Source organism: Quercus suber, unplaced genomic scaffold, assembly GCF_002906115.3.
Source record: "Quercus suber isolate HL8 unplaced genomic scaffold, Cork oak 2.0 scaffold_346, whole genome shotgun sequence".
Lineage (NCBI taxonomy): Eukaryota > Viridiplantae > Streptophyta > Magnoliopsida > Fagales > Fagaceae > Quercus > Quercus suber.
In genome coordinates this window covers 49,191-63,761 of record NW_027069798.1, presented here as the reverse complement: position 1 = coordinate 63,761, position 14,571 = coordinate 49,191, and the positions used below count along the sequence as shown (strand labels likewise).

General features: G+C 35.2%; 1 protein-coding gene across 1 annotated transcript; it reads left to right on the top strand.

Moving 5' to 3' along the window:
* The first annotated feature begins 471 nt into the window (after positions 1-471).
* LOC112002138 (GDSL esterase/lipase At4g16230) lies at positions 472-2,101 on the top strand. Its single transcript, XM_024034300.1, has 5 exons — positions 472-724; positions 834-964; positions 1,103-1,348; positions 1,436-1,691; positions 1,878-2,101. Exons 1-5 carry the CDS (start codon positions 472-474, stop codon positions 2,099-2,101), a joined length of 1,110 nt encoding a protein of 369 aa, XP_023890068.1.
* Positions 2,102-14,571: the final 12,470 nt, after the last annotated feature.

The following is a 14,571-nucleotide window of genomic DNA, read 5'->3' as shown; positions in this document are numbered from 1 at the left end:
CACTTTAAAACTTTGACAAAGAGAGAGTTTAAGTTTACTCTCACGGGTTGGTGCTGAATGTGCTAGGGCATTGAATGTTTACACTTTACATCGATCCCATCCCTTAAATTTTTCTAGACAAAAAGAAATTTATGGGTCTGTTTGGAATCCAATTATTTTGTTAAAACTGAAAAATTTTCTACTCGTTGCTGCTCACCTTTATATTCTGAGTGAATATGCTTACTGTCTTTGCATGAAAACTTCGTAACTTTATACGTAACATATTCTTTTCCTTTATGATTGAGCTTCCAAGTTCCAACTGAGTTTTTTTTTTTTGATACATCCAACTGAGTTTTCTTACTTCTTTTAATCATTAAAATTTTTTCAATAGCTTCTCTTGCTTCATATAGTTTTAAGTGTGGTTAAATTTAGATAAAACCAAGGGCCCCAAGGTTCTAACTGAAAGGCATACTTAGATTTCTATTGTTTGTAATGGCTTTCATGAACTTGGATAGACAAATCATTGGTGGGATTGTGCCCGCAATATTGACAATCTCCATCCTAGTGGGAATGTGCTCTGCACAAATTGTTCCTGCTATGTTTGTTTTCGGGGATTCATTGCTTGATGCTGGAAATAATAACTACATTTTAACACTCTCTAAGGCTAATTATGTCCCCAATGGGATTGATTTTGGAATGCCAACAGGGCGATTCACAAATGGAAGAACAATTACTGACATTATAGGCAAGTACTAATTCTCTAGTACTTTGTACAAAACTACTGGCTATTGCAGTATTAGATATGCAAATGTTAATGGCATATTCTTTTTTCTTCATAAAATTTTTCTCACCAGGTCAGGAATTGGGCTTTAAAGACTTCACTCCACCATACTTGGCTCCCACTACAACAGGATCTGTGGTTCTGCAGGGTGTCAATTATGCTTCTGGTGCAGGCGGAATTCTTAATCACACTGGAAAGCTCTTTGTAAGGCTTCTTTTCCACTTAATTTTTTTCCCCTAATTGGCACTAAAAGCCATCATTTTGAACAGCATTTCAGTACGTACATTGTGTTAGATGTAAAATAATCTACTGGTTTACATAAACAAGAAAATTTATATATAGGGAGGTCGAATAAATATGGATGCGCAGATAGATAATTTTGAAAACAGCAGGCAAGACATAATCTCAAGCACTGGAGCTCCTGCAGCACTAACATTGTTAAGAAAAGCAATCTTCTTTGTTGCGATGGGCTCAAATGATTTCATCAATAACTACCTGACACCTGTCATCTCTGCTGCTGAGCAGAAGTTGATCCCTCCAGAAGTATTTGTTGGTACCATGATTTCAAGATTCAGGCTACAACTAACGGTAATCTTTTGGTAACCTATTATGTTAAAGCCACATTTGGTACTGTAAAAGTTAAGCTGAAATGTATGTTATTGATTCTGTTACCAGAGGTTTTACAATTTGGGTGCTAGAAAGATTGTTGTTTCAAGTGTTGGACCCATTGGGTGTATACCTTTTGAAAGGGATGCCAATCCGGCTGCAGGGGACAACTGTGTTAGTTTGGCAAATCAGTTGGCTCAATTATTCAATGCTGAGCTGAAAAGCCTTATCACAGACCTCAGCACTAATCTTAAGGAATCAAAATTTCTCTATGCAGATTCTTATAGCATATTAGAAGATATCCTGCAAAACTACATTTCCTATGGTGAGCATGCTGTAGAATTCACTGTCAGTTCACATAGGATAGGAGTATCTTAAATTAGAACGCTCATTTAAATTTATCATTTCCTAACAAATTAAGCTTTTGGTATAAGTAGAAGTTTATCATAACATCATAGTAGGTGATCCTCATGTCGCCACTCTAAAGAGAACTTGATGTTTTATTTAACAGGTTTTGAGAATGCGAATTCCGCGTGCTGCTATCTTGCTGGGCGCTTTGGGGGTTTGATTCCATGTGGTCCTCACTCAAAAATTTGTAGTGACAGATCCAAGCATGTGTTTTGGGACCCATATCATCCTTCTGAAGCTACTAATCTTCTCGCTGCAAGGCGTCTCTTGGATGGTGATACCAATGACATTACACCTATGAACATTAGGCAACTTGCTCGATTGTGATCCAAAGTCTAACGATTTTAACGGGATGCATTCAAAGATTGTTTTGAAAAGAGTTAGTAGGAGATTAGTTCTCTTTGAATGATAATAACTGGCGTATTTTATGGGAATTTATCAGAAAGAATAAATAGACGTACCATAAGAATAGTGACAAAGAAGATTATGGAAAACTATATAATATTTTTAGGTGTGTTGTATTGTTCTAGTTTTCTCACCATCAAATTATTCTTAGAAGTTTCTCGGTGTGGATGGAGGATGTTCCTCCACACCTGTACTCTGTTCTTTTTGTTGACCATGTACGGCTGATTTTCTTTCAATGAAATTCAGTCTTTCTTCTTAAAAAAAGGATTATTCTTAGAGATGTATTGGATGTAGTAATGAAGGAATTCATTTCATTTCTATGACTAACAATAGTAGTCTGTAGCTGATTGAATTTTTTGAGGATATTTAAAGAAAAATATGTAAATTGCTAGACGACATTATTATAAGGTAAAGGTGGCCATCAACTTCATTCGGTTCATTTCAATGACTAACATCTTAAATGGATCACACATTCCATAACTTATTTCACATTATATCTTTGTTGTAGCAGTTCTCAGACAGGCCGGCCATACCAAAAATCTATGGAAGTTAATTACTTGGAAAATTGGAGCCATCATTGATCAACATCTTTGATAAGTTCATACAAAATTTCATAAGTTACAACTCGCAAAATTTTCTAATTAGGGATACAATTCCTCTCCAATCATGCCAAATTCCCTGTTTTAATGTGTACTTGGGCCATACTAAAACCATTCGGCACTTCAGCTAAAACAACACGAGCCCAAATGATAGCTATTTGCTACTTGGTAATTTCTAATTTGGTTAAAATGGCGCAAAGCTCATAGACTCATACATCTCACCTTCTAAATGCATCCGTTCAAATTTCTTCATAGACTTAAAAATAAAATTAGTTGCAGACCCATGTGATCGCATGAGAATAAATAATTATTAAGTAAACTACAAATTTAGTCCATATTCTTTTTGTTAAATGTTAATTTGGTTCCCAACATTTCAAATGTGTCAATTTAGTTCTTAACCTTTCGTTATTGGCTCAAATTAGCCTCTACCGTTAAGTGATGGCTGAGAAATGCTGACATGGCTGAGAAATGCTGACATGGCTAATAGTTAAAATGAAAAATAATTTTTATACTAACTCAAATCCCAAGTGTGCTGATTAAACTTAAGAAAAATGAAAATAAAAACTAAGGGGTCTCACATTTGGATCAAGCCCTCTGTAGACATCGTATTTTTTACTCCTTACAACTCAAGCCCTCGTTCCCCAATGATGTTGAATTTTAAGACTCAAGGTTGGTTTAGGGCCCAATCAGAAGTTAAATTGACTTGAGAAGTGTTAAAATGAAAAATGTAACTTTCAATAAGCAAATAAATTTATTTTTGAAAAATAAGGCCAAAGAAAACTCTCGCTATGCGCATGCAACTTTCTGCATGCGTATGCAAGCCCAATCTTGCGCACACATAGCGATTCCAAAAACTATAAAAGGCAAGTTTTCTGCATCTATGTGGAGGCTTGGAACAAATCCCACATCGTCTGGGAGTCGTTCCAAACCTTTTTTTTTTTTTTTTTTTTTTTTTTTTTTTTCAGACTATAAGTAGCCTTACATGATTTTGCTGAGGGGAATGATCAAAAATCAAGCTTGAAGAGCTTTTCTTTGAGGTATTAGTTCGAACTTTGCTTTTTCCTTTCCTTTTCTTTTTTATGCTTTTAATCCTTTTGTTTGTCTTGTTTTCTTGTTGCAATATGCTTTAACATGTTTATCTAGCTTAGCTATACGTTTTTTGTATGTTTAAAATGCATGTTAGGGTGTTAGATTTAGTGTTTTAAGCTTGGTTGTGTTTCTAGGGTTTTTGGGCAGAAACATGCACACGCAGGCTTGTTTATGTGCATGTAGGGAAGTTCATGCGTGTACATGAACTTGCCCAGAAACCCTAATTTTTATTTGTTTGTTTCTGCTTCTGTTTTCACATGTTTGTTTTGTTTAGCTTCCTTTTCCATGTTTTTATGCTTCCAAATTCTATGTTTCACATGTTTAATTGCTTGTTTGCTATCACATGTTAGAATTAGGGTTTTATGGTTTCAATGCTATGAACATGCATTCACATGCTCATGCATAATGCAATAGGTGCTAAGTTGCTATAAGGTAAGTAAAGGTAAGTCATGCATTTGTAATGTTCATGCATTTGTGATATGATCTTGCTTTGATGATAGAGATGAATATGCTTGTTTGGTTGAGTTATGCTTAATCACATGTTTGCTTGTATCTTTTCTTATGTTTGTGTTTTTGCCTTGGTTTAATGTTACATGTTGCTGCCTTGAATATGATATGATGCCATGCAAGATGAATGCTAGGATGATGTGATGAGATGTACATTAGGGTATGCTATGATGTAATATGATTTGTGATGAAGTGTGCTTAGATGTATGATTAGGGTGTGATGTGATGATCCCATGTTAGATGTATGGTTAGGGATGTTTGATGCCATGATTGATTTTAGATGTATGTTAGTGTGTGTATGAGTTAGATAACAATGTTGAGTGTGCCTTTAATAGGGTTAAGACATAAGACACAATAATGAGAAGCCAACCTTAGGGTTAGGTGGTTTTGGGTGCCTAATACCTTCCTAAGACCGTACCTTAACTCTGAACCCATATCTATGGTAGTAAGATCAAAAGGTTCTTATTTGAGAGGATGCCATATATATGGTTCCTAGGCCATTGCAAAAATTAGGTGGCAACTCCCTCCACCCCCCCCCCCTTTTACGTCCACACCCCAAACCCAATCTATTTCATGTTTTGGTCTAGAGAGAAGAGAACAGTGAGACCTCAAAAATTTCACATGCCTAACAAAAGAGAAATCCTTGCAAAAGGAGTTCAAAAGCAAGCGTAGGGGAAATCCTAGCAAAAGGAGTTTAAAGAATACTTTATGTCATTAACAAAGGAATTCAACAGATCTCAAAGTAGAGAACAATACCATTTGGTTCATTGGGGGGACATGATAGATTCAGCATACCAATACCATCCTTATCATCAGCCAAGACATACAAAGTTGTCCATTCCAGCTTAGTTGCAAACCTGCAAGCCCCACCCACACGAATAGTACCCATACCTTGTAGAGTAAAAATCCCATAAAAGCAAACATTTGAGTTGGAGATAAAAGAGTTTAATAGAGAGCTTTGATCGTAATCATCCAAAGAAGTCAATTGCAACTCAATTCCCTTCTTCCATGTCCTAGATCTCTACAAGTGTTAGCTTGTCTGGCATTGTTTGAGTATATTTGCTAAATGTGTTTTCAAGATTCACGTTCTCCTCTTTGGACCAAAACGTGTAGCAAATTGGGAATGGGGCCATGGGCGTGATTGATTTAGGGATTTCGATATCAGCGTGAAACCTTTATTAATCTAGATTTTATATATAATAATAATAATAATAATAATAATAATAATAATAATCAATCTTAGTGAGCCATACACGTGACATTTTGATTTGGCATAAAAATTATTTTTTTATTTTAGCTGTTAGTCATGTTAGCGGTTTTCATCCATCACTTAACAGTAGAGATTAATTTGACCCAATAACAAAAAAGTTAGAGACTACATTGACACATTTAAAATGTTAGAGACCAAATTAATATTTAGCGAAAAGGATAAGGACTAAACTTGTAATTTACCCATAATTATTTTGTATTTGTGGTATAATGTATAATTTTTTCTTTAAATTTTGTGAAAGATCATTTGTTCATTGTAAAAATTAAATAATTTCTAAAATTATTTTCCATCTATCTAGCTCTACAAATATATCATTTTATTATTTTAAGCGTGTTTGATTGATATTATTCATTTTTGAGGTGGTTTATACTTTTCTAAATTATGTTGTGGTACGTTATATTTTCATTTTTTTTTTATAACTAAGCTCTTTAAGTTTCAAACATATTATTCTAATTTCTCATTCTTTTAAATGAGATTATCATAATAATCAAAACTTATCACATAATTACACTTGATATTACTTAAATAGTTGATAGGCACATTTTCTTTTTTGAGTGAGAGTTGAGAGTTTCAACCTATGGCGTCCGCTCTTGATGATAGCTCTTTATCATCAGACCAAGACACCAATTAGTTTTTGGTGTAAGCGGAGATTCAGCCCTAAATCTCTTATTCAACCATCAGAGATTTTATCAGTTGAGTTAACTAGAATTCACGTTGATAAGCACATTCAAATACATACTAAGATTATATTTTGATATAAATTCAAATTCTCACTTTCAATATAACAAAGGATTATGTTATACAAAAATCAAACAAAAGCTATAAGAGGGAGAGAGAAGGCTTGTGATGGAGAACTCAAAAAACACACTACCAAAATCATATTAACCCAAAATTTTGTTATAAAAAAATATAATGATTCATCAACCTAAAGTAAAGTTGTGAGAAAGACTAAATGAGAGAGAGAGAGAGAGAGAGACTCTCTCTCTCTCTCTCTCTCTCTCTCTCTCTCTCTCTCTCTCTCTCTCTGAGTAATCAAATTTTTTTTTTTGGGAGAAACCTGAATTAGAAAAATTTATAGAAAATAAGATGAGAAGAAGAATGTCAAAATAAAAGATATAGTCACACCAAATTATCCAATTTATGCTATGTAATAGGAGAAACCTGAATTAGAAAAATTTATAGAAAATAAGATGAGAAGAAGAATGTCAAAATAAAAGATATAGTCACACCAAATTATCCAATTTATGCTATGTAATAGAATAATATAATACTCTTATATACTATCTTTATAACGCAATAGGATAATATTCAACAGTTAAAAAAAAAAAACTTAGAAACACAAAACCAAATTGCATCAACCTAAAGTAAAGTTCTAAAGAACAAAACAAATTCATCAACATAAAGTAGAGATACAAAAATTAAAAAATCCAAGAAAAAAAAAGAAAAAAAAATGAGAGTAATAACTTTTTGTGTGTGTGTGTGTGTGTGTGTGTGGGAAAATAAGAATAGACATAGTGAATGATTCACTTCACTGCTGTTAAGTGGGAATTTTTAGGGGCAGCTTGAAACCATGTACATACCTCGACACTGAATGCAATATCAGGCCTACTTGCTGTGAGATAGAGAAGATTACCAATTATACTTCGATAAAGTGTTGGATCGACGTCAACCCCGGCTGCATCAATGCTTAGTTTTGCAGAGGAGCTCATGGGAGTAGAGGTATGTTTCTTAGAGTCCAGGCCAAACCTTTTGACAAGATTTTTGGCATACTTCTCTTGAGAAATGAATATTCCATCTTTCCGTTGTTTCACTTGAAGCCCTAGGAAGTAGTTCAACTCTGCCACCATGCTCATTTCAAATTCCCTTTTCATTTCTTCCGAAAATTCATAAGCTAGTTAATCAATTGTGGATCCAAAAACAATATCATCCACGTACACTTGAGCGACAAGGAGGTATTTCTCATCCCTTTTAATAAACAAAGTTTGATCTGCTTGACCTCTTTTGAACCCACGATCCAATAGGTAAGTGGTGAGACGATCATACCATGCTCTTGGTGTCTGCTTCAACCCATACAAAGCTTTCTTCAATCTTAGCACATGACTCGGAAAGTGAGGATCTTTAAACCCCTTTGGTTGCTCAACAAGTACTTCTTCATTTAGAAAACCATTCAAGAAGGCACTCTTCACATCCATTTGGTACAACTTGAAATCCATGATGCATGCTATGGACAAGAGAATTCGAATGGACTCTAGTCTTGCTACCGGAGCAAACGATTCATCAAAATCTATGCCTTCCACTTGAGTATACCCTTAAGCCACTAATCTAGACTTATTTCGGACTACTTCACCATTTTCATCTGTTTTGTTCTTAAAAATCTACTTGGTGCCGATCACATGTGTATCTTCAGGTCTTGGAACCAATTTTCATACATCATTTCTAACAAATTGATGTAGCTCCTGGTGCATAGACTCTACCCAATTCTCATCTTTCAGAGCTTCTTCTACCTTTTTAGGTTCAAATTGAGCAAGATAATAGTTGTATGTCACATGGTTAGCACTATACTTTGGTCCTTTTCTCAAACGAAGTCCCTTATTTACATCCCCAATAATATTACTTGATGGGTGATTGAGAATCACTCTTGATGAAGGTTTCTTGGAAGTTGAGAGTTCCTCATCACGAGAAATTGGAGTTTGAACTTCTGGAGGTGTGAGTGGGCTTGAAACTTCTTGTGTTGATCTTGTCTCTCTTCTTGATATAGGAGGTGTAGACTCCTTTCCGAGTGTTTCTTTCTCAACATCATCACTTAGGGACATGTCATCATCATTCTCATTCGTCTTGAGTTTGAGCCCCTTTCCATCATCCTCAATTTCCTTTTCTGATATAGTGTCGTCTATAACCACATTGATTGATTCCATCACCATTTTAGTTCGCTTGTTGCACACTCTATAGGCTCGGCTATTTGTGGAGTATCTTAGGAATATTCCTTCATCACTCTTAGCATCAAATTTACTCAGATTTTTCCTATCAATCAGAATGTAACATGTGCTCCCAAATATTCTGAAATACTTCACCTTGGGTTTCTTTTCTGTCCATATTTCATATGACGTCTTCTTTGTCCCTACTCAGAAATAGATTCTATTGCCAATGTGACATGATGTGTTCATAGCTTCAGTCCAGAATTTTTGTGGTATGTTTTTGTTAAGGAGCATGACTCTTACCATATCTTGGAACACCCAGTTCTTTCTTTTAACCACCCCATTCTGTTGTGGAGTTTTTGGAGCTGAGAATTCCTTCTTGATACCATGCTCTTCACAAAAAGCCTCAAACTTAGCATTCTCGAATTCCTTCCCATGATCACTTTTGATTTTGACTATAGGAACTCCTTTTTCATTTTGCAGTTTCTTGCATAGTCTTTACATTTTATCACATGCTTCAGACTTTTCTCTAAGAAATTCCACCCAAGAGTACCTTGAGAAATCATCAACTACCATCATAATGTATCTCTTTCCTCCTAGGCTTTCAGTTCTTGTAGGCCCCATTAGATCAATGTGAAGAAGCTCTAAACACCATGAGGTAGCAATCACATTCACCTTGTGATGGCTTGCCTTTGTTTGTTTTCCCATTTGGCATGCTTCACATATAGTCTTCTCCACCTTTCCAAACTTTGGAAGTCCCTCAACTACCTCAAGTTTAGAGACTTTACATACTTGTTTGAAGTTTGCATGTCCAAACCTGTGATGCCAAAGTTTCAGCATATCAACACGAGCACTTCTACACGAAATAGGTGCCGTAGGAACTATTCCGTAGCAATTATCAGTAGTCTTATTTCCCTCCAAGACTTGAATCCCTTTTTTCATCAATGATTATGCACCCCTTCTTTGAGAATTGGACAAGAAAGTCTTCATCACATATTTGAGTGATGCTTAAGAGATTTGCTTTTAATCCTTTGATGTATAGCACATCTTTCAGTAGAGGTAATCCTGGTATTTCAACCGTCCCTTTCCCGAGAACTTGAGCATAGCTCCCATCACCAAAAGTCACATAGTCACAGGCTTTCTCTTTAAGAGTCTTAAACAATGATTTATCTTCTGTCATATGATGAGAACATCCACTGTCAAGATACCATACGCACGAGTTAAAAACCGTCAATGAGGTGTGCACAAACAAACAGGCACGAGACAAGCATTCTTGACCATCAAATAGAAATTCATCTTTATTTTCCATGCTTTTGTCAGATTGAATTTTCTTTTTCAGATTATCAACCTTTTCACACAAAGTTCTATTTCTTCTTTTGTATTTCTCAATCAAAGAGTTAGACTCACATAAACTATTGTGTAGAATGTGGTTCTTATTTTCAAAGTGTTTCAGCATGTTAACGAACATCTTAGCATGTTTCCTGGATATAATTAACTCTAAGAGTTCCTTTTTAGAATACCCTTCAAACATACTCATAGAGTCATTATCACAAACATCAAAAACACAATTTAACATGACCCTTTTCACAGCAACATCCATAGCCTAGGGGTCTCGGATCGCACTCAGGTATTTAAACCATAACAAGTGCACCTGCTCTGATACCAATTGAAAGTTCAATATGTGTGTAAAACACCCTTGAAGGTTTAGACCCCCAATTACAAACTATCAATTCAAGCTTAATATCAAACAATTAATGTGCGGAACATGAACATAAGCCAAACATAGAATTGATAAATAATCTAAGCCAATTATAATCACATCAACAGCAGAAAATAAAAGGCAAAAATAAAGGAAGAGAGATGCAAACACAAGGACAACATGCGATGTGTTATCAAAGAGGAAACCGAAGCCCACGGCGTAAAACTTTTCTGCCACCCTCCAAGCGGTAAATAATCTACTAAAGGATGTAGTCGAGATACATGAATAGCATAAGACCCTCCAAGCTTAATCTACCCAGGTACCTAAGCCCTCCAAGCTTCTTGCTCCAACGAGATTGCGACGAACCTATTTCTTCTCTAGCTTACCAGATTCTGCTACTAAACCATAGCATCAACCAATAGACATTGGTTCCTTCCAAACTGCTTCCCTTAGCACCAAATGTACCTTCTCACGGATGTGGGTGTGATGAGATAAGGATTTGGTCAATAGCCTCTCAAGGATGTATCAATGGAGAGAGTAGAGAAATTTGTAGAGTCTCTTAGGTAAAGATTGAGGATGAGGCAATCTTGTTTTTCTCTAGGGTTTCTCTCACAAAATTCTTTTTGGAAGCTTTCTTGATTTCGTGGATATAAGGGTATATATATAGTGGTGTGTGTTTGGAATACGAAGAGTCAGTTTTTGCCAAACAGGGTAACTTGGCGGCTTGACCTCGCGGCTTGTCTAAGTGGTGAGTTCAAGTTGCGAGGTAACGGCCTGGCCAGCTTGGGACTTTTGTCCTGTAGTACGACAGCTGGCGCGACCTTCAGCTCCCCTGTGTGTTTCTCAAGTGCCTGTAGTTGGCAGCTTGCCAGTCGCAAGTCAGTCGTGAGTCCTAGCCGTGAAACTCTGCTTCTTTGCACAAACTTGAGCTTTTCTTTACACTCTCTTCACACACTACCCTTACATGAATCCCACCTAAATACAGGGTTTCTAAGTGCTAAATTACAAGCAAATTAGCATAGAATAAAGCCAATAAGATGGTTGATAAATTTCAACCTTACAGTGACATTAAGGTTGAGAGTAGTAAAGAGATAAAAAGATAAAATGGAGAAGGAAAGGTTGGAGGAAATATAACAGTAAGATACAAAATTAATAAGAAGAAGAAGAATGAAAAAATAAGAAAAAAATAGTTGGAAATAAGTGGATGATATGGCTACTAATGTGACTTAACAAAAGTGTAGCAACAATAAATGTTATACTTCAACTTGTAAATATATATATAGATATATGGATGAGACATGACATTAAATTGAGAAGGTAATTCATGTAGTAGCTACATGTCTACTCTCACATGTTTTAACTAGTATAGCTGACAACTTGTTAGGCTCACATGTGAGAGGTAGGAATAAAATACATATAGCCGCTGCATAAGATTATTATTATTATTTTTTTCATACATCTCGAGTTCAAACTTCAAACTACAATCACTTGGCAATAAGGCCAAAAGGATTCATGGTTTATATTTCTCAAGCCAAAGGACAACAATTAAAATTTGGAAAACTATCTCATTGTTTGATTGTACGAAATTTAGTCATGTAATACTCCAAGTAATGGAGTTGAACACATTGTTGTTATTAAGTGCAAAATAAATTGTCCAAAGTCAAATGACATAGTCTAGACGCAACCTTCAATACCAACACAAACAGTTAGATATCGACATTTATAGCCAAGATCTGTAGTTTCTCCCAGCAATAGACAAATAAATAGTCATTGCCACAATTAGGGCTATCCACGGGTCGGGTTTGTGCCCAACTTGAAACCGACCCACTGGAATCGGGTGGGAAAAAAATGCACCCGTCGTCGACCTGTCGGAGTAATTGGGTCAGGTGGTTCAAACCATTAACGGGTGGCGGGCGGGTCGGTCGGAGTCATAGATCTGAGAAGACAACGAGAAAACGGTGAAAAAAACACAGATCCAGTGAAGAAACCCAAATTTCGGCAATATTTCCCTTAGATCCGGTGAAATTTCGCCAGATTTGGCGAAAATCTCACCGAATTTGATGAGATTTCGATAGATCCGGTCAAAATCTCACTGGATTTAATGAGATTTCAACAGATCCGATCAAAATCTCACCGGATCGAAGGGAAATTTTGCTGGAATTTGGGTTTTTTCGCCGGATTCTAGAAAATTACTGCTAAATTTTGGAAAACTATCATCGAATTCTGGAAATTTTGGCCGGCATTTGAAAATTTTGGTCAGAATTTGGAAATCTTTCGGTCGGTTCGGGTTTTTTGGGTTTTAGGTGAGGAAAACCGAAACCGACCCACTGGAATCGATTTTTGGTGGTGAAGACCCACCGCCGACCCACTAGAGCAATCAGGTCGGCCGGATTCGGGTCGGATTCGGTCGGTTCTTTGGGTGAGTCAGGTTATCGGATCAATCTGGACAGCCCTAGCCACAATTAATGAGATAGATGTTACACTAATATTATAAATGCACACCATTTATGGGAATTAACAGCCAAATGGCTACAAAGGCTTTCATATAAAAGGAAACACCACTCCACATAGAAATGTATGCTTTACACGGCTTACAATTATTCTACACTGACAAAGGCATCAAAGGGCCTTTGGCCAACACCCATCGGTGTTCAAGCCATAACCTATTAGTTGTTCTCTTTTGTAGGATTTGTCCATCGAATCTTGAGCTCGGCTAGACGAAGAAATCTAACTATAGATTTTCACTTTAGCAATGGTAGTACGATTTTTGTGTGTCAGACTTATAGAGGTAATTTTGTGTTGATAACACAAGAAAGTTGGAGCTAATAAATCCTTCTATACTGGTGTAGGAGAAAAGCGTTTTTAAATAGTTCTTTGTGGCACCACCGCACACCCTTAGTGCAATGGTCACTCCATAAGTATAAGTGCTTGTGGGGTGTAGGGGCAAAGGTCGGGTTCAACTCTTCAGGAGGGAGCTTCACATACACATACACTTAGATTAAGTTAGAGTAGAATTTCTATATTGTATATATATATAAAAGTAGTTCTTTGCAGTGATAATGATAGTGTGACGAACATTTTTTTTTAAAAAGAACAACAACTTTGGAACCGGTTTTCGTTTAGGCCGATTTATTTTATTATTATTATTTATTTTTTCATTTAAAGACTTAGGTGATGGTAAACTATAAAATATGTAATCTTACATAATTAATTAGGGTAAATTATACCTTTTCACCCTAAACCCCAATTATACTAAGAAACGTATGATCAACCTCTCAATTTTAAAAATACATTACACTTAACCCTTTGTAATCTATTTTATCAACTCTAATGGAATTTAGTATTAAAAGACCAATTTACCTCTTAGTTGTTTGTTTTAGAAAAATGGGTAAATTGATCTTTAAATGTTAAATCCCGTTAGACTCAACACCAAAACAAACAACAAGGGAGGCATTAAAACTAAGTTCTAACTCTGGGGGATTAATCATATGTTTTGATTGTTAAGCATTAAGTAAAATTGGGGTGGTTTCTCAACCAAAAAAAAAAAAAAAAAAGAGTAAAATTGGGGCAAGAGTTTAGGGTGAAAAAAAAATGTAATTTTCCTCATTAATTACGGGTAAATGTGAAATTAATAACTATTCTTTCAAAATTTTGGGTGTTAACTTTGTATTCAAAATCTAAATTAAAAAAAGAAAATTAAGATTTTTTTTTTGTTTTTTGTTGTTGTTGTTGTTGTTGTTGTTTATAATTTGATAGTTGGGAATTTGAATCCTAGATGTTTTCATTAAAAACACCAGGAGAAACCAACTAGTTAAGTTACAAAGTTCTTAGCAGATAAAACTTAAGATTCAACATTTACCATTCAAAAAAAAAAAAAAAAAGATTCAACATTTAATGTATTATCTTTTGTACAAAATAAATGACAACATAATATTCCATATGAAACTTTCTTAAGAACAAATATGTTTACTTTACGCAGAAGACAGTTTAAGTCTATCAAAAGGTTTTCTATTTTATAAAAAAAACTTTTTTCTTTATGTTGCATGACTCAAGAGAGTCAATTTCATATTGGAAGCCATTTCGCTTTGCTTAAGAAGATGAAATATTTCGGTACCAATTGGTACCAATGTATGAAATATTTGTATTAAGTTAGCATAAAATTTAAAATCCACATATTTTATAAAACTAAATATCAGTTTAAGTACATTAACCAATATATAAGCTTAAATAACATGCTTTGAAAAAAATTAAAATTTTAAAATTTTTAATTGTACCGGCCAAAATGCCTGAAATATGTCATGTATAGCCGATAC

Coding starts and splice junctions, on each gene's coding strand:
- LOC112002138 (XM_024034300.1), top strand. CDS start 472: ATGGCTTTCATGAACTTGGATAGACAAATCATTGGTGGGATTGTGCCC. Junction 965..1,102: donor ATCACACTGGAAAGCTCTTT/GTAAGGCTTCTT, acceptor ATTTATATATAG/GGAGGTCGAATAAATATGGA. Junction 1,349..1,435: donor GATTCAGGCTACAACTAACG/GTAATCTTTTGG, acceptor TTCTGTTACCAG/AGGTTTTACAATTTGGGTGC.